The sequence below is a fragment of the Pseudonaja textilis genome, chromosome 6 (assembly GCF_049901715.1).
Source record: "Pseudonaja textilis isolate UNSWEBS1 chromosome 6, rPseTex1.2, whole genome shotgun sequence".
Taxonomy (NCBI): Eukaryota; Metazoa; Chordata; class Lepidosauria; order Squamata; family Elapidae; genus Pseudonaja; species Pseudonaja textilis.
Window position 1 is genome coordinate 34,166,639 of NC_141995.1, and position 25,584 is coordinate 34,192,222.

Here is a 25,584-nt window from a genome sequence, read left to right on the forward strand (position 1 = left end):
ACGCTTCATTCTTACCACACAAAGCTTCAGTCGCTGAACCTTTACACAGGTTATTAGATAAAGACACTCCGTGGCACTGGGGCCCCAAAGAATCCCATGCATTTAAAGCGATCAAATCTCTGCTCACTTCTGACGCTGTTCTAATTCAGTTCAACCAACGCCTTCCCTTGGTCTTGGCCACTGACGCATCCCCTTTCGGGATAGGAGCTGTCCTAAGTCACAGACTCCCCAATGGCACCGAGGCACCAATTGCTTTTTTCTCCAGGACCCTTTCCATGACTGAAAGAAACTACAGCCAGATTGATAAAGAGGCTCTGGCTGCAGTAGCAGCAGTCAAAAAATTCCACGAATTCCTTTTTGGCCACCATTTTGAACTCATTACCGATCACAAGCCACTTTTGGGACTTTTATCGGGGGACAGGCAAACTCCACAAGTGCTGTCCCCCAGGATGACTAGATGGACATTGTTCCTGGTGGCCTATTCGTTCAAGCTGGTCTATCGCCCGGTAAGACTTTAAGCCACGCAGATGCTCTCAGCCGCTGCCCCTTACCGACCCCAGTTGAGGACCCAGCTCCGGTGCACGCAATCTTCGAAGTCAACGAACTTAAGCTACCTGTGACTGCAGATGACATCGCGGCACACTCCAAGAAAGATAAAATAATCGCCCAGGTTCTGGACTGGGTGGGGAGGGGGTGGCCGGATACAAAGTGTTCAGTTGACTTTGTCCCATTTAAAACGCGTCAACAGGAATTATCAAAACTCCAGGGATGCCTGCTGTGGGGTACCAGAGTCGTTATCCCAACCACTCTTCGCGTGCCCATATTGAAGGTGCTGCACGAGGGCCATCCGGGTATCGTGCGAATGAAGGCATTGGCTCGCAGTTACGTATGGTGGCCGGGGATGGACGATCAGATCGCAGAGTGGGTAAGCTCCTGTAAACCCTGTCAAGAATCTAGGGCAGCCCCACCAGCAGCCTCACCCACTAAGTGGGAAAGCGCCAATGCCCCATGGTCATGGTTACACATCGACCTGGCCGGGCCTGTGCATGGCAAAACTTTCTTGGTGGTCGTGGATTCATATTCTAAATGGATAGACGTTGCCTTGCTTCCCACGACCACCACACAGGCAGTTGTTAAAGCCCTGACCCGACTTTTTGTAACTCATGGGTTTCCAGACACGATAGTCTCCGACAACGGGCCGCAGTTCACGTCCTGTGAATTTAGCATGTATGTCACGAATCTGGGCATCAGACACGTCCTCACGGCCCCCTTTCACCCTGCTAGTAATGGGATGGCGGAGAGAGCAGTCAGGTCGGCCAAGGAGGCACTGGCCAGATTCGGTCAGGAAAACTGGCATTCCAAGTTGTCCCGTTTTCTCCTCAGCCAGCATACAACTCCATGCACAAGCACTAACAAATCCCCGGCTGAACTCTTAATGGGGAGACGTTTAAGGACTACTCTTGACAGGCTGCACCCTCATTACTGCCCGGATACCCCCTTGGGATCAGACAGCCAGGTACGAGACTTTGCCTTGCAGGACCCAGTTTTTGCAAGGAACTACGCAGGGGATCCATTGTGGGTGCCAGGACAGATCGTGGCTATCACCGGTCCAAGATCCTACCGGGTCCAATTAGAGGACGGTCGCGTGTGGCGGAGGCACCTGGACCAACTACGCAGGCGGCGGAACGACCTGACCAGAGGTGAGCCGAATCCACCAGCCAGCCCTCAAGTCCTCGCTCAGGTTCCAGAAGGGAGTTTCCTGAGGGACCAGACATCCCCATTCAAACAGAGTGAGCCGAGAACGGACCCAGACTGCCGACCCGAACCTCCATCACATCCACCCAGCAGGAACACCAACCATCCAGACCGAGCCGTTCTGCCGAGCCGGCCCGAACAAAGGGATACATCTCATTCCCAGGATCCAACGCCAAGCCAAGATGACACCCCGGCGACCTCGGAGTCTTGCTCCATGGACTCGATGCCCACCAGCAGTCTCCCTGAGCTACGATGTTCCGGTTACCAGCGAAGTCCACCCTCATACCTCAAAGACTATGCATGTGCCCAGCTAGGGGGGAGGAGTGTTATGTCTTTAGGACTGGTTGGAGTTCCCAACCAGGTCCGCTGTTTGAGTGGGAGCATCAGCAGCTGCCATTGGTTGGCTCCATTTGACAGTCGGCTATAAAAGCCGGCTGTCGAGCAGAGCCAGTGGTTGTTCGCTTGCAGTCTGCCTTGTTAGCTAGCAGACGCGACAACCCTTTATTCCCTGAATAAAGACTGTTAGTTGTATGCTCTGGTCTAAGCCTTGTCTATTCCTTCACTCCACAACAGTCAGCAAGTAAATTTTGTGGCTAAAAGAGTTAAACCCAAGTCTTAATTCCTATATAACGGGATTTCAAAATTGAAACTCTCAAGTTCTATTCGAAAGTTGGCAGTCTGATCTCATGAAATGTTTTCAAACTTTAGTTCCTATCAAGGTTAAATAGGACGGATGCTCTAGACCAGTGATGGGATTCAAAAATTTTTACTACTGGTTCTGTGGGTGTGGCTTGGTGGATGTGGTGTTTTTTGGTGGGCGTGGCAAGGGAAATATACTGTAAAATCTCCATTCCCTCCCCAGCCCACTAACCTGCTTTCCAGCTCCGTTCTCCTGTGCAGGGCAACAAAAGAAGACCCAGCTGATCAGCTGGGACTTGGGAGGCAGAGAATAGATGGAGGCAGGGCCAGTTCTCCGAACTACGCAAAATTTCTGCTACCGGTTCTCCAGAACTGGTCAGAACCTGCTGAATACCACCTCTGCTCCAGACATCTAAGAATTTGTTTTATCTCGAAACAGAACTCTCACAGCTATGTTATGAGTATTGTATTTTTATTTATTGAGAGCAAAAAAAAAAGCAAAACATGGAGGAAGTGAATCCAATTTCAGTGCGTTACACATGGCATTAAGAGTTAATTTGCTTATTTCTAGTTCATTGAGTAAGCTGTAATAACAGATATTTGTAATCCTGTGGTATGTACAATTGTAAACAAAGCAAAAATTGTTGTATTCACAAAACATTTAGAAATAAAACCAAACAAGCTACATAATCAATTAGCAGTTGTGTGAGTCAATTCTTTTGTTTTGCACAAGTTAAATATGGGTACTATTTTAAGGTAGTTTCTCACAAAATTCAACTGTTACTCAGATTTATTTATTCATCATTATGCATTGAATTAGATATTTTTATGTTATTTATTTATTTGATTTTTTTAAAGCCCATCTTTATTAGTTTATAAGTAACTCAAGGTGGTGGACATACATAATACTTCTTCCTCCTATTTTCCCCACAACCACAACCCTATGAAGTGAGTTGGGCTAAGGGTGGGTTACTGGCCGCAAGTCACCCAACTGGCTTTCATGCCTAAGGCAGCAGTAGAAGTCAGAGACTCATAGTTTCCAGCTATCACTGAATCAACGCTGGAGGTAATAACATGAAAATATTGGCTCTATAAATATTTTTAACAGGGAAAACTTAAGGTTGAATGAAAACTTTAAAGAAATTAGAGGAAATTAGTTTTTTAAAGTAAATATTCCAAATTGGAATTGAATTGATTTTTTTAAACAAAAGCTTTACTGAGAGTTCACAGCAACACCTCCTTCAGATTCAGTTTCTCCCTTCAGTTTTTTATTGTTAGCACTAAGAAATTATGGAGAGATTGCTGGATTTTTCTGAACCACCCCATAAAAATCCAGACAGAAATCAGCATTTCAATTATAAATAAACCTCATCACTATGTACCGTTCTACTATCATCAGCACACTTGCTAATGATTTACAGAGGTAAGTTGTTTACATCATCTGTAATGTCAGCTGAGTGCCAGGTTGGGCAAATAATTACAGCAAGAAAAGCTTCTACTTTCTGAAACAGTTTTGATTACCCATTAAAATTGCGAGCCAGTGAATGTCAGGAAATTAGCAAAAATTAGCAAATTGGCTTACTTCATTTCCTCTTTTTTTTGCATTGCTATCAGACATCTTTAAGACAATTTATCTTGGTAACATTTGGACAGGTTGATACTTTTATAAATAATCTGATTGATCATCAAGCCCTAAATTAACAACCTTGAACCTTTATTGTTGCAATCCGATTAAATAAAATCTATTAGTGCCTATTGTTCCTGGCTGGTCACTAGTCCTAATCTAAAATAATCACATGGAAGGGCTTCCTGTGTTATATTTTCCCTTGGGTTTTAACTAAAACATGAAAAGGCAGACATGTTGTAGACTGGTTATATTTACAAATTGGGCATTCTCACCTGCCTATTATAACTAGAAGTGCATGTTTTCATGCTTCACCTAAGAAATTTCTCAAACATATTTTCTTCTCTGATAATCTCCTCCTCAATTATTTTTATTGAACTGAAGGATAACAGTTGAAAAATGCAAAAGACACAATCAACTTTACAATATTTTGCTGCTACTCTATACATTTCCAGCATAAATCTTAGTAATGCATAAGAGATATGAAATTACAGTTGTGTTAGACCAAACTTCTCTTCCTGAGAATAGACTTCTCCTTTCTATTCTTCCTGCAGTCTCTTTCTTTTAAATCTGTTCTTGCAAAGCATGTGCGCATAGAGTCACTCATAGAACCGGTAAGAAAAAAAAATTGAAACCCACCACTGGTTTCTGTCTGTCTGTCTGTGTGTGAGAGGGTGGGGGGGGGGGGTCTCATCAAAATTAGACTTGGTTTAGTACTTGAATGAGAGATCATCAAGTAAATCAGGGCTTTAGGCTAGACTAGGAATTCAAAAAGTTGAAAACTACTTTTATATTATTGCCAAGAAAACTTTCTTGATATATTCACAAAGTCCCAAAAATTGATGAAGGCTTTATTTTTATATTTCTTTTCTCTGATTTTAATATCATGCAGAACAATTTGCCAGTACAGATATGGTTAAAGCTCATGTCAGAGGAATGTGAGAATGTCAACCTATTTTTTCTATAACACAGGTTATAAAACACCAGTAAATTTGTTTGCCCTTCTTAGTGACCTTCCTATCCAGTCTGCATGCAAGATACAATTTAAAAAATAAAAATAAATTAGATATCTGAATGTCTGAAAGAGCAGGGAGAAAGCAAAGATAAAAATTTAATGTCCTATGAGAGATTTGTTATAAGGCCAGATGCTCCAAATGATGTAAATGTGCTTTGCAGCCAACAGCAGCTTTGGGAATGTCATGACAATCACAGAGCATTTGCTATAGTAGTGAAATATTATAAGAAAATACACAGTAAAATAAATAATGTATTAAATCATTTTTGAAAAAATAAGATTGTAATAACATTTGTTTTATGGGGTTAAGTAATACTATACAGTTAAATTTTACTTCCTTTCTCATTTGCCAACCTCATTTTTTAAATATTAGCCTTTATTAGCTGCTAGGGTTTTTCTTTTAAAGCACACATGAAAATCATACATGTGTTTGTCTGCATTCTAACACATGTCTTATATAGTAGTAATCATAATAATGCAATTCATTGTACATGATTCGCATTTAAAAGTATTTAAGAATCAGTGCGCTTTCTGGTTTGTGGTATTTCAAACCTTATGATGGAATTCTTAGGAATTTTTCAGTTCTCAGTCTGGAGGATTGTGAAATAGACAGGAAGTCTCTAGTCCTCATTATTGAAAATGTAAGTATCAATATGGTCGCTTACAACATACAAAAATGATGAAAAAAGAACAAATTGGATGTAATTAAACCACTGTCCACATGCTCAGCATGTGTAATATATTTTTAGCTGCACCTTGTCACATGTCATGTATAATATGTGCAGGTAAGTACAATGTAGAAAAGGGCAGATTTTTTTCCCCTCACACATCTGTTAAAATATTACCTGCAGAAATATGTCTTCAGGGTCATTTTGATATTTTTAAGTATCTGCTGTGGGATAACACAGATTACCACTTAATAGAAAATCTTTAAATTCAGTAGTCCTATGTATAATAAAAAGAATTGGTAGGAACCACATTATGATTCTTTTTCCGTTTTCTTTTTACGTACACAGCCACAGAGAGATCAATGGCTCATTCATAAGAGAATTGTTATTTTCCACTCACTCTCTCTGCCTATTCTGTTCAGTTGCTGCAACTAATCTCTGCAGTATTGTGATTTTTATAACACATATAAACTAAGTCACATTTTCATTATACAAATTGAAGGCTTCTTAAATACTTCAGAATTTTTAGTACTAATGCATAAAAATCAACACATATCTTATCTAAGACTGTACAACTCTGTTTCTTTATCTACCTTGCTCAAAGTAATAGGACAGATAGAAATTGGATGATAACATCAGGCCTCAGGCGATAACATCAGGTCATTTTGTATTAGTAGTGCCTTCCTGTGAGAGAGACCTCTTTTTCTCTCCCCCCACTCCCTCCCTCTCTCCTATCTATGATATCCCTATGATCTATCTATTTATTTATATCCATCCATCCATCCATCCACCCACCCACCCACCCACCCAATAAAAAAGATTCAACAGAATCTAGTATCGTTCTGTGTAGATGTGGCCAGTGTTTTAAGTTTAGGATTTTTACGATTAGAATTTTTCCATATATTTCAACAAGAATTGGAAATTAGGGAGATTGTAAACATAAAACATAAGATAATTGCTATGACCCTTCACAAATCTATAAATCATGTTGATTTTATTGGTATTTTACTAGAAATTCAGTAAAATTTATTTTACTGAAAATTCAAGGTTGCCTAACCCAAACCATGGGTAGGTTTCTATTCCAATAGGATTATTCCATGTATTTTACCAGGACTCGAAATTAAGGGATTGTAAATGCATGAGGCCTCCTAAACATAACAATCCTCTCTGAATTGCTCAGTGATATTTGTTTTCCGTTATGTATTCATGGGAGCCTGACAGTAACGCCAAGTAGATTTCCAAATCAGTGGGATTTTTCCAAGTATTTTATAAAGAATTGAAAATTAGTAGCATTGTAAATGTAAAATGGCTCTGAAACATATTGACCCTCTAATAATCTCTCCTCCATATTTGTTTTTCTCTGAGAATTCAAGAAAGCCTAATGTTAACACTAACACTAACACTAACTTTGAATATATTTACATCCCAATAATATCTTTCCATGTACTTTACCAGGAATCAAAATTAGTGGGAGTATATTGTAAGGGGCTTCCTAAACCAAACAAGCCTCTCTGAATCTCTTTGTGATGTTTTTCCTTTCCAAATTCGAAGTGAATTTCCACTCCAATAGGATTTTTCCATATATTTTACCAGAAATTGAAAATAAAAGGGATTGAAAATATAACACACCTACTAAGAATAATGAGCCTCTACAAATATCTTAGCCATGTTTGTTTTACTTGATAATTCAAGGAAGGCTAATCCTAACCCTAATCCCAATCCTAATGCCAACCCTAACAGTAACACTGAATAAGTTTCCATCCCATTAGGATTTTTCCATGTAATTTACTAGAAATTGAATTGAAATGTAAGAGGCCTCCATGCCTATCTAGTCTCCCCAAACCTCTTAGTGATGTTTGTTTGCCTCTCTGAATTTAAGAGTCTAATCCTAAACCTAAGTGAATTTCCACCCCTCCCTTCTAGCACTGAAGTCAAAAAATGAAACATCTGCAAGCAAACAACCAAGTTCATAAAGCACCGAGGACCCCGCAGTTCAACCCTAAACTAAATACGTTCTTTTCTCTTTTACAGGAAGTCAAGCTAGTTACTTTATTCTGTAAACAGGACATAAAATCAGTTAATGTAGGTTCAAGCTGTATTTCATTGTTAACAAGTAGACAAGATGCAAGGGAATCATGGTTTTAACTATATTTTGCTTTGGTTGTTTCAAATGCCAATTTATTAGTGTTTCCTGTCATCATTTTTATCTGTGGGCTGTCAGACTCCTGAATGGAAAATAACCTTACAACAACATAGTACGAGTGATTTGCAGGGCCTGTGTGATGTGCAATAAGTTCACATAGTGCAATAGGATTGTGTGTTTGTTAGTAGGATTCACTGGGTTATGGATTTACTGTCTTCACTGTGAGTTGTATTGAGTTGGGGGGGAAGTGCACGAAGGGAGGCTCAGCCAATCTCACTGTATACATACTGTATTCTGACAATAAAGATTTGAACTTTGTTGGTGGGATACCCATGTATATAAACTGAGAACAAACACCACTCACTTCTAGCACTGAAGATGTTATGTAGTTGGGTAATAAAATACTGTATCTGCAAGCAAATAACCAATCTCAAAAAGCATCTGGAAATCAATTGTTGAAATTCTTTATATTATCTTTTTATATATTTCACTAACTGTGATTTAAATTTGAGCAAAATAACTGTTCTAAAGAAAATATTTCTTATTTCACACGGAGGACACCGGATCTGTCTGCAAAAAAACTTACTCCCCCTAATATTTTTGTGAACACTTCAATTCAAAACTATTAATATATTTTGAAAAATATACAGTACTTTCCAATTAGAAAGTCACCTTTTAAAATGGGGGTGTCTGTTTTAGTTGAATCAGCTAACATGTCAATCTATTCAGCACAGGAAATCAAATATAATAAATCACAATATTTCTGTGGAAGGTTTTTATCATTTTTAAAAAGTGGCAGCTGAGCTAGTTAGGACAATCACAAATTTTAATTTGTAAAGAACATCTCAAGCCTACCAGTGAAGGAAGATTTATGACAGAAATTTCTAGGAATCACTGCAACTGACCCTGAACATAGTTATAGAACTGAACATGCTGTATGGCATATGCTGACGTGAGAAGCTGTTACCTAAGGATTATAGCTCCTTGTCTCTTTTTCCCTTCTTCAAGTTTGAAAGGTTTAACTTAAAAGACAACTGTGTTTCTTTTATGGAGAAAAACACTCTGCAAATATTAGTCTACATTGAACATTGTAAAAAGTGTGATCTATGTAAATTGTAAGGGGAAGCTAAGAGCATTTCAAGTGGAAATAGCTGATTCATAAGAAATTCATAATTTCTTAAGATATGCAAAGTCATGTACTGGGCTTTCTGTGATTTGTAGTCAGAGAAGCCTCAAATTAATAAACTACATTCTCCGCTACTAAAATATCTCAAATGTTGCAGAACCACTCTTAAGCTAAGGGTAGTTATCTTGAAAGCTGTTTAATTCTGTATTGGCCACAATTGATGAAAAAATGGAAAGATTATACTCTTTGTAATCTGTATACAGTTGATATTATTTTTATATCAAGACAATGAATGTGAAATTCTATGAAAATATACAGTCTATAAACCTACATGAATGAAATACAAACTGACCATAATATACAGAAATTCATAAGGTGACCAACTTTTTTATAATGAAAAGAACACAAATACAAAACAATTCTCCTGTGTGGAGCGCATGCATCTCATAATCGCGTCTCGCTGCCCTGTACCGAGCCTTGACGAATTGTCATGTCAAATACAAATATGTTACATCACACACAATGGATCGGATTGGCATTGATCAAATATGGAGATTTACAGATTAGTCTTCAAATATCAAAAAAGAGGACATGTAGGAGGACACTTATCGAGGGAGGATAGAACTTACAAAAGGAGGATTGTCCTCCCTAAAGGAGGACGGTTGGTCACTTTAAAATTCATTCAGTTGCTTTGAGTCTGAATCAAGTAAAATAATCCTAAGGATAAACTCCTTATCTCTTTCAGTATGATAATTTTTTAATAAAGTAAACCAACAAATATGAAACTAATTGTCTCAGATTTTGTGCCATGCAAGTTTATTAGCTGTAAAGATTAAAAGATTTTTTTTGTAAATATTTGAACAAAGGAGACACTCTTAAAATACAGATCGAATTAAATCTCATTTTATCTCATCAGTAATTTGTTATAATACATTATCCCTTTTATTAAATTGGAGCTAAATCTGGTAAACATGCAAACTGTCTCATACTTATGACATAGAGAGCAGTCTTCATTTTCCTCCTCAGAGGTTCATTTCTTCAATTTTTTTGTGTGGTTTAATGAGGCTTTTTATCAGTTTGTGTGCTTCAGATAATGTGTTAAGATTTTAAGATTGCATTTACCATTTTTTTTATTTGCCTTGTAGTTATTGTTAACTGCCTTAAGAACTTTCTTGGTGTATTTACTTAACCAATTTATATTTTGTTTAAAATTAACTTTATGGGCAACTTACAGTATAATTATTTGACAGGAAAATGTAGGCCATAGATCAGTATCATCTTTAATAACACAGCTGCAACCTATTTTAATACCTATATTGAAGGATTGTATTTAAAAGAATGGTGTTAAATTAAGAACACAAAACTTTCATTAAATAATAAGACTTACCTACAGTCAGCTGTCCTGTTATGTGTCCCATCTGATTTCTTGCATTCATGGTAACATTCCTATCTGACTGTAGGACCAGTGGACTCTCCTGGAAAAAAAATTATATAAAGAATAAAATGAGAAAGAAAAACTGCAAAGAGAGAATGGGAGTATTCCTGTCAAAGACCAAGTATCTTCATGAGATCTAGTTGAAGTTCATGCTTATTTTTTAGTTTAAACTGGTTGTTTTTAATGGTTTTTATAGAAGAATCTATATATTGTGCAGGTCAGAAGAATAAATAAGAAGATATTTGCAGACCTCTCAGCCTGTTTCAGTACCTTCCTTTGGGGCGGTGCTTATAGGATATTATATGCCAAGACACTGGGACAGTTTTTCCCCCTCATGCTGAACACCCAATTCACACAATTCTGTCCAATATATATGTATATCAACCCAAAGAATGTGCGGTTGAACCATTATTATTTATTTCTTTTATTTATTATCTTCTTCACTTCCCCTTTTATTGCTATTATTATTATTGTTATTGTTGTTATTGTCATTGTTGTCATTGTTGTTATTGTTATTGTTGTTGTTATTGTTATTATCATTAATATTATCTCTGTTGCCTTGCAAATACACTGAGTACTTCTGTACTGGAGAAAAATTCCTTGTATGTCTAATTACACTTGGCCAAATTAAGGATCTAATCCAATCCAATCCTACATTCTTGATTAATTTTCTATCTGCCATCCAGAGTCACCAAGTGAAATGCAATTAATAATTAAATAAATAAATAAATAAATAAAATAAAATATACAGTTTTGCTAATGGCAGGTACATGACAATATGTGGAATCTGAGTTTGGAATTACTCTATGAATCTAAATGTTTCAGTTACCCTCTCACACAACTTGCATCCCATGTTGGTGTAATAGGCTTACCAAAGGCAAGGTAATATGTCTCCATAGAAAATACATGCATACTGTAAAACTGTAATTTGGGTTTAAAGAAGCTGTACTCTTTTTTCCCAGCACATTTTCTTACACTAAAGGCAATGGGACTGCTAAAGATGATCATTAAGACATTCAGAGTGTGAAGGAGAGAATGATCAAAAATGCCCCTGAGTTACTCAGGATGAGGCTATTCCATTCTAAACAGCAGTAAGTGAACTAAATGGGAGTCTTTTCAAAGACGGAGTACTGGTTCCCAGCACTAAAGATAAATCCCAAAAAATGAATGATAGAAGGTTCTCACTTTGTGGGACTTGTGGATGATTCCCAAGTTTTATTCACAGAGGTTTTAGCAAAAGAATAAATAAATAATGGTTGCTAAGTGAAACAAACTAAGCCTAGCTCTGTTCAAAATATTTGTTTTGTGTATAATACAAATTTAGCAATTTTGACCATGTAATGCTACTGCCATCTTTATCCAAAATGAAACTCCCTTGGCTTGGCTTAAACTGATAGCTTTGGTTAAAATTCTTGCCAGTGTATGCTTGTTTCCTGTTAATTGTTTGCATTCTATTCCTTAATTCTTTGCTGGTGAATGCATTGTTTAGAAATTTAAATGCTATCTTTTGTCCAAGACATTCCACATGAGACTTCATCCCTTTTCCAATTTTGTCCTCACCTCTTCTTAAAGGACTGCAAATCTCCTAAGACAACCAAAGTGAACATTATGGCTGGCTGAGATTTAAACTTGTTTTTCTTCAGTTCAGGGTCAACTTTTATTGAGGTGCATTAGATTTAAGTACCCAGAAACCCCCATTCATCCCTGCTAAATGTTATGGACATTCATACATTCAGTGTAAAACATTCAACATAAATGGAACAATGTATGTGGAAAAAACTTTTCTAACCATTATACCAAATATGGTAATATTATGCCAAGGACAGACTAAAAATTGTTGTATGTATATGAGAATAAATAAGTTACTGTTACCTTGTTATGCAATACACATACCCCTAAACAAGTGCTTCTTAGAAACATAAATACAATAAGCTAAGAAAGGGATTATTTAAAAGTCAGGTGTCTTATTTGCTGTGATGGACTAATACATACAAGCTTAAGATGATACTTCTTTTACCAAATCTTCTTTCTTCCCCACAACAAAATCAGATATCTTAAAATAATATAGCAGATTACCTGCTCTTTTTGAATTTTATAATTTTTCTGTAAATACCAGAACTTTATTTATTACATTTTAAAACTGCCCATCTCTTTCACAGAGAGAGTAAACATAAAAACTGTATAAAATATAAAAGAGGCAAGGATGTTAAAAATGATATTTTTAAATTAAATTAAATCCTCATGAGGATTTAACCCTCATTAAATCCTCATGAGGTTTTTTTACTTGATACTCAAATTAGCATAAATTGTTTTTCCTTTGAGAACACATTTTAAAGTTAACATTTGTATATCTTATCTATTTATAAAATCAAGAATAGTAATTCATATGAGGAGAAAATACTTCAAATAAATAAAGTGTTCGAGCTTGTATCTGAAATAAAAAATGTTTCATATAAATCACTTTGGTTTAAACAACAAATTAAACATTCTGGCTTTCTAGTAGTACCATTTTAATGGAACCACCCTATACATATATATTTAAACATTAAACTGCTATAGTTAATTAGGCTTAATTCTTGATAAGAAATTAAGAGAATAAGGACTGGATGTACCATGCTTTTGAGTTTCTCCTATCTCTACAAAATCTTGTATTCTATGTTGTCTGTTTTATAATTATTCAAAGCTTTGGAAGGGAAGGGAAGCAAAGTTAAGGACATGTATTAGTCGATCAATGGAGGGAAAGTTGAATCCACTATGAATGATCCATCAAGTAAATATGAAAGCAGAAATTCTCTTGTGCCAGTTGTAGTTAAAATTAAGCCTACAGTAAATCGGTTTTTTAAATCTTGGAACTTCTTATCTACTAGAACAATGTTTCATAAACATCTTTGGAGGAAGTGATTAAGGACTTCATGTGGCTCTGAAGATTCAGATTTTTCTGAAACTGGAGGAAGATTGAGGTTCTGTTAGGTTTTCATTCTCCAGTCAGAGAATGAATCTGTTGTCTTGGAAGATCCTAAGTATGCCGAGTTCCTTTCTTTGAAAATGTAGTCTAACTTCATCCTCTGTAATGGAATGTGTGGATGATCTGAGGAAAATAGGAGAAGAGATGTCACCTAGTAAACAACCAGATAAGAGAGGCAGAAGTCCCCAATATCCTAACGGTCAGAGAAAGAAACTTAGGAAAGACCCACTCTAGTTATTCAGATGGTTAACAGTTGTGGCGAGAAGTTTGTCCTTTGAGACTTGCAATTGAGATTGATGTCAGCTCTCCCAGGTAAACCAGACAGAAAACACCACTAGATGAGCTAAATCTACTTAACTATAAATGGTACATTAACAGAATCTGGCAAGCCTCCCACCACCACTTGTAACCACTTGATCCATTAGCATATGTGCTTCCTAAGTTTCTTTCTTTAACCATTAAGTCATTAGGGGTTCCTAATGCTTGTCTGATTGTTTCCATCTCTTTCCCTCATTCCCCAAGGTCATCCACACATTCGATTATATCCTCTGACAAATCTAATAACTAACAATTATTAACCACTGCTCATTTTATACATGTGAGCATTGTATCTGATATACATACTTCATAGCTTGATAGCTCAGGAGCATTAACCCAAAGGTTTTGCCTTTGCCTTTGCTTAATACTGTAATGTGACCTGCAATTAAAAATTGACCTCCATTGTAGAGAATTGACTTCCACTGTAGACAGCTAGCGCCTGAGAAGATGTAATGCATTACTTGCTATTATTTTCTAAGAATGCATACCCCACTTTAAAAATTGGGAGATTATGAAACAAAACAATATTGAAAATATTGATAACAATAATAGCAATTTAATTTCAGGGTTTTGAAATCATAGATCAAGTATAGTGAACTTCTATTGAAATAAGCTTTCCAAATAATACAGTATATTAAAAGCCAAATGCTGATAGTTAAGTGAGGCTTAAGTGAGCAATGGACAAGGCAGAACCAATACAATGTCTACTTACTTCTTTTGTACTTCAGTTTCTAAAATTTTCTCACACCTTTCTTCATAAAGAAAGGAAAAAAATTGGATTTGACTGAATTAGTTGCTGAGCATAAGACTTTTAACATTATGTTAGAATCTGCACACAGCCCTAGGGCCAAAGGTAAAGTTATACAGAAGACTCAGTGAAAACATCATACTGTATACCACTTGTCATTGCAGCATTTAACACTGAGTACGAGTTAAACTAAATTTTGAGTAGTAGCTCCATGTTATTTTGTAAATTTCTGAAGCTCCCCTGATACCACTTTTCTAGGCTAGAAATTTCATATGTTGTTTCAGCTTGCATACAGGCAGATTTGAAGACCCTGAGATCTGACAAATGGTATGACAAATGTATTATGTACCTGGTTTTAGAAAATAATTTCCAATTCTCAGAGTTTGGTTTATTAAACAAGCCAATCAGCTTGTTCTCCTGTAGCTTGGCAGATGAAAGGTGATTCTTGGCTTCTCTCTTTCTCCAGCTGCAGAAACATGATTGTTTGGGAGCCATCATGTCCAAAGCAATCATTTTGGCTGAGGATATGAACATACCAAGGGATTTCTTGGCAACAAAAGCAGATGCTGGAGATATTTTTCCTAAGTAGTGATTAGTTTGTTGATATACCTTCTGGACTTCTGAAGATCATTAAATGCAGTACTACTGGTCTGGCAAAAGAGGCTGCATGGTAATAAAAGATTTAACAGCTGATGTTATAGAAACATCACCAAGAACTGCTTTCTTGTTCATAAGATTACTAGGAAAGTGTCTGTTTATAGCACCAATAACACATGTATACCTGAATTAGAATGATTCTCAGTAATACTGATGCAATTTCAAAGTTAAATTCATTTGTATTGTCTTTCCATTTTAGAAAACATTAATCTTGTAATGTACTGTAATTATCACACTCTGGAGTTTGTTTAAGACAATAGGTTTCTGGGCGTTAATTTAGATTCAAATCTTGCCTTTGATCTTTAATCTAGGAATGATTGTGTTGCTTTTTAAAGTTTCCTACTCTCCTACGTCTTCATATTTTTACTGTCATTCCCTTACTTAGAATCATAGGGCTGGAAGGGACCTTGGAGGTCTTCTAGTCCAACTCACTGCCTAAGGCAGGAGTCTTTATACCATCCCAGACAAATGGTTGCCTAGTCTTTTCTTGAAAGCCTCCAAAAATGGAACACCCATAACTCTGGGAGACAACACGTTCTATTAGTTAATTGTTGAACTAGTGGACTAAGGGTGACATGATAGCAGTGTCCTGATATCTAAGGGGTTGTCACAGAGAAGAGAGAGTCAACCAGAGATGGTGTTCAGCAGGTTCTGACCAGTTCTGGAGAACCAGTAGCAGAAATTGTAAGTAGTTTGGAGAACCGGCAAATACCTCCTCTGACTGACTCTGACTGACCCTGACCCCACCTATTCTTTGCCTACCGAGTCCCAGCTGATCAGCTGGGTCTTCTTTTGTTGCAATGTACAGGAGAACGGAGCTGGAAAGCAGGTTAGTGGGGTGGGGAAGGAATGGGGATTTTGCAGTATGCTTCCCCTGCCACACCCACCAAACCATGCCCACAGAGTTGGTAGTAAATTTTTTTGAATCCCACCATTGGAGTCAACCTACTGTAGCCTCCAAAGCACCTGGAAGCAGGATAAGAAGCAATGGATGAAAACTAATCAAGGACAGAAATAACTTAGAACTAAGGAGAAATTTCCTGACAGTCAGAACAGTTAATCAATAGAACAACTTATCTCCAGAAATTGTGAATACTCCAACACTGGAAGTTTTAAGAAGAGATTGGACAACCATTTGTCTCAAGTGGTATAGGGTTTCCTGCCTGAGTAGGGGTTGGACTAGAAGACCCCTTCCAATTCTAGCTATTCTGCACATTCCACTTAATTAAAAGGGAAAAATTGGAGAGAGAGAAAAGACTACCGTATTTCCCCATGTATAAGCACTCCCTTTGTATAAGCCACACCCCCCCCATTTTTGGACTGTGAAGTTTTGAAAAAAATATTTTATTAGAGAAACAAGTTATGAAGAAAGAAAATTTACAAAGAAACAAAATTCGACGTCTAGATCTACAACTTCGGTCATGACGCGAAAGCGGTACGGGCGACGCTAGCAATCTACGCATCGGAACGAGAGTAGGAACGAAGCATTCAGGCCGATGCCTAGCATATGCATTTCTATCGCGTACTCGCACTCGTAATCGTATCATCACGTACAATTTTTACAAAAAGTATAGCATACTGCTGGAAAACCAGTTTATTCCTACTTTATTATTTTATGCATTTTTCACGTATAAAAAGTGTACCTGCTTTGTATATGCCACCCCCCTACTTTTTGGGCTTGAAAATTTTGGAAAAAAGGGGTGGCTTATACATGGGGAAATACGGTATTTTAAGGGTTTTTAAAAATAGTGGTGATTTTCAGGCAACATTTTCTTTGGAAAAAGACCAAGTGGAAGGGGAAAAGAATGGGAGAAGCAAGCATTACCAAAATGGAAGGATTATTCCTTTATCCTCCTCTCAAAGGTCACCTGCTCCATCTTTTTTTACATGCACCAATGTCAGGAAAATGTATCTAGGAAATTAATAAACCAATCACTAAGGATGCTGGTTCCTCTTTTTTGTTAATCTGAAGGCATAGGTGTTTGGGGTAGACTGCCTCATCCTATAGAAGCTCTGCTGGGCTAGTTTCCTAAGCAGGACTCATTGGGGCAGCTGTTGGTCAACTTCTCATCTGATTCCCTTTCTGTTGCCATGCTGATTTTTTGTTTTGTCCCAGGATCCTTTGTCTTGGGTCAGCTCCCATATTGGATTTAAAAATTGAGTCAGGAACAGGATATAGTAAGGAAACTTTTATCTGAACGAAACAGCAGCAATCAGCACTCTTCACAGTCTGTCTGTTCCCCCCCACTCCAAATGCAGTTATAAAATGAGGACTACCTGGATTTTCTAATATAGCGACTTTTTAAAAAAAAGGTATTTACCATCAAATATCTCCTTTTTGAGATGCATCTAAGTGAAAATAATAGCCTGAATCCCTTAAAATGATCTATTAAGTCCTTTACTCTCAATGATACTTGATTTCCCTGATTCCAGATATGTCAATTATTGTGGAACATGGACAACTACCTGCACAAACTCTTATGTATATAGGTTTCCATGGAAGCTGAAACTCTGTGTATATAAACCTATTGCATAAAGATATATGTATACAAAAAAATCCCTCAGTCAGATGTTTAGCTCAATTTATATGCATTGTGTAGAAGAGAGAGGGATGTTTGGGGAGTGTTATGGGGTTGGACAAAACCGGGGCTATATAGACTCTTTTGATACATTATCCTTTTTGTCTGTTTAATACATGATGTGACTAGAGTGTTACAAAAATTATTTAGGATATGGTGTCATATTATAATATTGAAAATTATTCTCCTAACACAAAACCAAAGTGAAAGGGTATTTTTATTTAGCAACTAGTCTTTAATATCGAAGTAGTATTTCTTGAGACTAACCTTGCCTGACAAACACAAAAAAATTGGTATAATTTGTGTTAATATGACAAGAGTGACATTTTTTCTCCTCTGTGTTCATTACCACCCTATGAAAACACATCCAATAAGAGACCCTTCTCTCATGTGAACTTCCAACCTTATTCAAGAAGACTAAAATAGAATTTATTGTTAGGGGAAAAAGGAAGACTAGAGTCACTCCAAAAGACAAAAATGAGATAGAATATGGATAGATTTATCTAGTCCTGTTCATTGTTTTGATTTTAAACAGCTGAAAATGGTCCATCTCCTTCACATTTTTGGCCCTAATATAGCACTTCATTGTTTTCTGTTGGTATGTTCAGCTTCATCTAGTGCTTAGGTAAATGTGGCCAGCAGGTTTCCTAAACAATATAATTAGCAATTACGTTCCAAAACAGTCAAACTGCTATTTAGAGCAGGTTACATTTCAGGTTAGCTTATACAATTAGCAAAACTGCAGTTAAATAAGATAAGTTTTTGAAAACTTACTAACAGAACTAAACAAGTTATTATACTTGGTGGTTGAGATGCTTGTGCATAGTGCTATGAAGCATCTTAACTTCTTTTTTTAAAAAAATAAAGTTTTATTTAGGTTTTCACACATACAAAATACAAGTAAAACATCTTTTTTGAAAATAGCATGGTCCTGGGTTGAACTTCTTTATACAGACACAAAACTCAATTTCATGCTCCTTTTTGTGTTCTATTCCATATCTTATACTATTCTACATTTTCTATATAGTTTTCCCCCTCTTTTAATTTTCTCAATTTTATTTTGATTATCTCATCTCAATTCAAATCATTATATTTATACTTTTGTCTGTTCTGTTTCAATTTCATATCTTTTCTCATTAAACAAATAATCTCCTGTAGTTACTAATTGGAGTATGACACCTTTATATCTTTTAATTGCGTCCATTCAACTCTTATTTAAACTTCAATATATACCTTAAAGTTATGACCTTCAATATAATACATAATACATAGCTTCCAATCGAATTCTGCTTGGTACATTCTTATAATACACACTATATTCTTTTTAAAAAAAGATTATAAATATGTGTAATTATAAACCCTCATTCCATTCCAATTCAGTAATACTCATTAAAATCTTAACATCTTTAACACTTCTTTTCAATTAAATATCATACTTCCTTAAAGACACATATAATCTCCATAATTAACTTTTCCCTTATTTCTCTTCACATATGTTTTGTAAATCATTAAATACTCATTTTGTTACATTTATTTATTGACAAGCATTCCACTGAATTATGATAGCTATTTTATCAAACATTCTAATCATACATTGTTTCATATTTTCTAAAATTATTTCTGTTTCTAATATAACATTACTATCTTATGTACCTTTGCAGAATCCCTTTTTCCATTAAATTTTCACCCATTATCTCTAAATAGGCCCTGTTTCTCTATATTTTGTTTCTGTCCTTTATAACTTCTTTTCCTTTCTTTCTTCCCTCTCATCTTCTTCCTCCCCTTTTTACCCCCTTGTCTCTCTACTTCTAATTTTCTCTTCCTCATTTCCCTCTTCTGTTGCTTTCTGATTTTATACTTATTTTTCACTCTTTTTTTTTTTTTGGAGTTGTTTTCCCCAATCTTAAACTTTCCATTCTCTTTCCCCACTTTCCTTTTTTTCTCCACCTAAGATTACTTGTTCATTAAAGATGGCTTCTTCTTTGTTGCAATCTTCTTGTTCTGCAGGCATTTCTTGTTGTTTCTCATAATTCCAAATCTCCATTTCTAAAACTGAAATATGAAGCCAAAAGAACCTCTCCCTTTTTGTGCATCTTCTTTGTACTTTTTAAGTTCCCTTTTCAGTTCTTCTAAAAGTGGAGCCATTTTAAACAGTTTTAAACAACCACCCAATTAATTTTAGTCATTCAAATATAATAACCAAAAATCCAGAAATCATCAAGTAATCCAAATAGTCCCAAGTTATTTCTTCTTATTTCTTTTTCCACTTTCTCTTCCTGGGGTTTTTGTTGCAATATTTCAGTTAAAATGTATCTTTTGGAAGTCTTGTTGAGATTTTGCTGTAAGTTCTTTTTAATTCCAGGCAGTGTCCTCCCTTCCAGATCCTGCCCTTTTATTGTTTTCCTTTCCTTTCCTGTTTTCAAAAGCTTTTGATTATCCAGAAATTTTTATTATCCCTTTGACATTTTATTTTCAGCATTAAATGCCTATTAATGTCAAAGTGGATTTTTTTCCAATTTCTTGCTTAAGTCTCTTAGCTTAGTATAGGAAAAGGAGAAAAAAAAACCCAAATCTTTCCCCTTTACTCTCTCCTTCGCAGCTTAAAAATCTTCTTAGGGAACAATGTTATTGTTTTTTTTAATCGTTTCAATTCCAAGGTACCTTATTTGTTGCTTTTGCTGTTTGACCCAGTCAACCAAAACTTTATCTTCTTATCTTTCTCCTGCACATTCTTTTCCGGTTGAGTTCTTCTTTGTGGTGGCCATTTCTGACCACCACTGCAACCACCTTCGGGATAGGGAGTAATGGCCAGCTGGGGAGGAGAGATGTGGCTCTCCTCAACCCTGCAGGCAGTCTCCTCCTTCTTCACCACCTCTGCGGGTGGCTTAGTCCCAAAACCAGCCAGCTCAGGGCGCTCCAGCAGCGAGCACGGATTGAAGCCTCTCAGAGATGAGGTTTCAGTCTGTCACCAAAGAAGCTCAAACTGGAAGTCCCATCTTAACTTCTTCAAGCAGGCAGGGAATGTCACTAATGTAGTAGCTAGGAAAAGTTCCCTTAATGGCAGGTATAGTCACTGTTATCCTTATTTTACATTTTGCAAAATTGTGTATCCTGCTTCTTTTGTTTGAATGTGAACTGCTCAGCAGAGAATTGTTTATTCAAGATGGCAGGATGGTGGCAAGCATTTGCCAGGTGCTTGAACAGGTACATTGATAGGCAGACAGACTAATAAATCTATGAGCCAGCATTATGTAAGGAAAATGAAAACAACACTATCTATTTGAAAGGGTGGTTTGCTCACTTTTGACATCCAAAAAACTTCTTCATTCTAGATCAAACTTTCTTGCACTGTGTTAATTCAATACCACCCACATGAAGCAATAACAACGAATATGTGATAGAGATAAGATAAGCAATATTTTCAGATCAATAAAATGTGCGGTACCACATACTTTTTCTGCAGTTGCTTCTGACCACCTGTTTCCAATTTGATGGAAAACTAATAGTTTCAATTTTTTCAAAGAAAAGGAAGAACATAACTGTGAAATTCTCCGAGGTGGAACAAGATTGAACTTACCTTAATAATGAAGCTACCAAGGGAGATGTGAATGTACTCCTTTGCTATACAACCATCTTTCCAGCATCAGCAGCATCTCTGGCTTCTCGTGCTTCAATTAGATCCCAAAGGAAAACTTCATGGAGGACTCATCCTATAAGGCATTTTCAGATCTCTAAGCAGGAGAAGCCAGCAAATCTGCAGAGCAATGGAGAGATGTGTAACTGGAAAAAAGAAACATATGTAATCTTTGTTACTTTGTGCTACATTTTTTTTTGTTAAAAACCACTTGAACCAATTTGAAAGCATCCTGGGAAGGTGATTTAAGAAAACAGATTTTTTTCACAAGAAAGGAAAGCCTATTAAAAAAATTCAAATACAAGTTCAATAAGCACAACTATTAAGTAAAATATTGGTATAAAGAGAAAGATATGGAAATGTATTCATGAAAAATGAAACTAAAATGATCTATCCTTATTGAATCAAATAATAAATTTTGTTCCAGTCAATACTTTAATGTTTTGTCTTATCAGACATCTGGAAAGGGAGGATTTATATTTATTCTAACAAATGAACCAAATAAACAATCATTTACTTATTCATTTATTAAATGTATATGCTGCTCATCTTGTCCTGAAATAATAGATTATACTATATATCAAAAAGGTGAAAAGAGAAAAGAAAACTGAACTGAAAATGCAAAGAATGGAATGTTAAATATGTTGATTGGAATTCATATTTTAGAATTTCACTCCAAAGTAGCACGAAAATCCAACAAGCACCTTCCAGGTATTAGATATCTATTAGAATTATGTCTAAGGTGATTGACTTGTCAATGAATGAAATAATTTGATTTAAAAGTTAGATTGGCACTGATAGCTCACATGTTTTAACTCACAAGATGGTCAACAGTCTTGGACATGTTTCAGTGTGCTTGAGGCAATATTGAAATAAGGCAGTATTGAAAATACAGCTTCTTCTGTGATCTCTCTTTAAGGTTATAATGGGGCTGGGGAAAAGAGGTTGTATCAATGTACTTCTATTTGAGAAGCAGGGGAGTGTTTTGTACTCAGCACAAAGCTTCTGAAGCTCCTTTAAGTGGAGCAACTCATGACAACCACATGAAGATTTCATTTGTATTCCCTTTTTGCATGCCCAGGGCAGCCAATCACTTCAATGTGATATGTTCTTTTCTCAGGTGAATTTCCTCTTAATAGCTTTAAAGAGATTTAAGGAGTGGATTTCAGCAGGTGAAATTATTCGGGCTTTTATTTCCTCTTGAAATTGCTCTAGGATCTAAATAATTTAACCAGTATAAAAGCAGTGTGGCTATAAAAATAAAATGCACAATGTACAGATCCTAGGCTCTGAAAGAAAAATGACTCTTTTTAACTCAAATGTATAAACTGCTCAAATTTGCAAGGCCAAGTCAATTCAGAATTTTGTCTGTACAGTTCGATTAGCAATTCCTTGAAGTTTTGATGGATAAAGAAAAATTAAGGTATTTGGCTTGGTAAATACTCAGGATTTGGGGCATTATTGACCTTAAAGATTCTTGTATACTTTATATAAATATGGTCACCACCAGCAGAAAACATTATTTAGAAATGTCTAAATAATGACCTAATAATGATGAAATATGTTATTACTTGTATTTCCAGGACTTCATCTCAAAATTATGTAAAATGTAACCTGGGAGTTTTTCAAGAAAGGTGTGATATCAGTTTTATCAGAAATCAGATGTTCAAGTTACAGCAGTTCTACTTCACAAACAGTAATTCTGTAGTTTCTAAAAGCTATGCTTCATTATCTTTCTGTCTCAAACATATATATTTGTCAATCAGATGCATAAAGACCATCATTCATCCTACATATCCACATAAAAAAGGTATATTAAATTCATTGTTCCCAGTTATATAAATTCTGATTAGGAATTTTTCAAATGTGATATTTAATACACATTCAAATATATAGAAACAAATATTATACTATCCCTCAACTAAAATAATTCCATCAATGTACTTGTATTGTTAAATACTGAGCAAACTCTTAAGATTAAACTATCTTTTTTTTTTCAATTCTTCCAGTAACATTACTATATCATTGCCTCACAATCATATCAATATAAATAAATGTCCATTGAATATATAGAAATGAATATAAAGTCCTCAAACATAAAACTATTTCTTCCTTCTGCCAGAGAAACAGGAATTTTAATTTAACAGCATTATCTTGTCTTTCTACACAGGAAATAGAACTATTATGTAGCACTAAACTATTCCTAAAATATACAAGCAAAGGCAGAGTTGCTTCTACATGTTTGTAGCAGATAGCCTTATTTTAATTATATAAACAATAAAAGCCACTGGCAGAATGATTCAGGGTCACGAGGAAAATAGAAAGCCCCTCTTTATAATGAATATGAATACAAGTTCAACAATCATCTATCTGAGATACTTTAATTTGTACCACTGCACTGAAGAGAAGTAGGTTTGATAGGAAAAATGCTCCCTCAGAACTTGATGATTCTGTGATAGAATCACTTAATGCAGGGATCTTCAAACTTGACAGCTTTAAGACTTGTGGACTCCAACTCCCAGAATTCCTCCTCTAATCAAGGCTCCAGTCCAAATATTACATCGATGGTATCAATGCTGTCATGTAGTGGAAACATCTGGCTCTGATGTCTCAGTAAAACAATAATTGGGCTCTGATGTCTCAGCAAAATAATAATTGACTATAAGCCCCCCCTCCCTCCTGATTATTATCAGGTAAAAATTGCCACCCCTAAATCTTTCCCAGTTGGATCTTCAGCTCCTTCTGAGGAGGCTAAATCTTTTAATTCTCCATGGCTATTGCACACTCCCCTAATGCAAATATTAAAGGAACAATTAGAAAAAGGGGGAGATTCAAGCTAGAAACCCAGGACAGAGACACATAAATTTGTTTAAAAATTTTATTTTTAATCTTTTTAATTGTTTAAAGCTTAAAATAATAAGAACAATGGATGTAACTAGAATGCAGGCAACTGCTCTCTTCTGATGCACTGGATGGCAGAATTGAATGCAGAAGGCATGCCCCATTGAGTTCAATGGTCTACAGTTAGCTTTGCTGTTCAGAAGCATGGAACAAGACACAGATCTGTGTTTAAAATAGAGCCCCTCCATAAAGTACATTGGGGCTGATCAAATAAAATATGGATGATTTATGCTATTATATATGGTAGAAAGAACTAAGAGAAGAAGAAAATGTTTACTATTCTTTTCAGGATGTGATTTCCATTAAAACATCTTAGATGTGTATGTATAATAATGTATAATAATTGCATGCAGTATAGAGCTTAGTTGTGTATGTATAATAATGTAAAATAAGTGTATGTAGAATTGAATAGGCTTGAATTAAAGAAAAATTTTCTTTACCTGGTGTATAGCCCTAATTCCTTTACCTGGGTATAGCCCAATTGGAATTGCTGCATCTCAAAATAAATTAATTGTAACATGTTTAGCAGCTAGAGAATTAAATTGGCTTTTTGGATTGGACTTAGAGGTATGGGAAGCAGACAGACAGTGGTTTGGGCCCATAATCGCCTCCTGAAAATCTAAAGGCAAACAGGTTGACATTGATAAAATATTTCTGTAAATCAGAGAGCATAGCTGTTTTTAGGATTTAACTATATACACTTGTTTGTCCCTCGTGTTATGTGATTGTTGCTGCTAAGCTGAGCGCAGATCCCATATGAGGAGACTAAGTTCCTTTCCCATTTCCTTTTGCTGTTTAAGCAGCCATGTCCAATTTCATATTCTTATCGGCAGCATTGAAAGGAAAAGGGATGATTGAGAATTATGTACTAGATACAACAGTGCTCTAAATTGTCAGTAATCTATATTCAGGAGATTTCTTTCCTATACACAAAAGAGAAAGGCTCTACATTTGATCACTGACAAAAATCTTAAGAAGATACATGATAATAGAAATGTGTGCATTTCCCTAATCAGAGTTATTATATCTAAAGAGCCCTTGGTGCTTTCTAAGCTTCATTGTTTACTTGCAGCCATTTCATTGCCCAATTGGGTAACATCACAAGTGCTAGTGAGTGTGGAATTTGCTCTCTGTTTTTATCTTATTCTTCGTCTATTTCTTCTTTCTGTTTTATATCTCTTATATTGGTTATCTACCTCAATGTTTTTGAATCTCATCAACTTTAAGATAGGAGGACTTCAATTCCCAGAATTTCCCAACCAGCATGTTGACTGGGGCAATTCTAGGAATTGAAATGCATACATCTTAAAGTATGCTGGGGTTGAGAAACATTGAACTAAGTGAATAAACAAGGCATCCCTTTTATAGAATGAATAG

At 36.0% G+C, this 25,584-nt stretch overlaps 1 protein-coding gene across 1 annotated transcript in view; it reads right to left on the minus strand.

Moving 5' to 3' along the window:
• Positions 1 to 25,584, minus strand: part of SGCZ (sarcoglycan zeta) — a 562,549-nt gene that overhangs the window by 57,710 nt on the left and 479,255 nt on the right. The window contains exon 4 of the mRNA XM_026697804.2: positions 10,358 to 10,445. Within this exon, the coding sequence (XP_026553589.2) occupies positions 10,358 to 10,445 (88 nt within the window). The remainder of the gene's footprint in view (positions 1 to 10,357; positions 10,446 to 25,584) is intronic.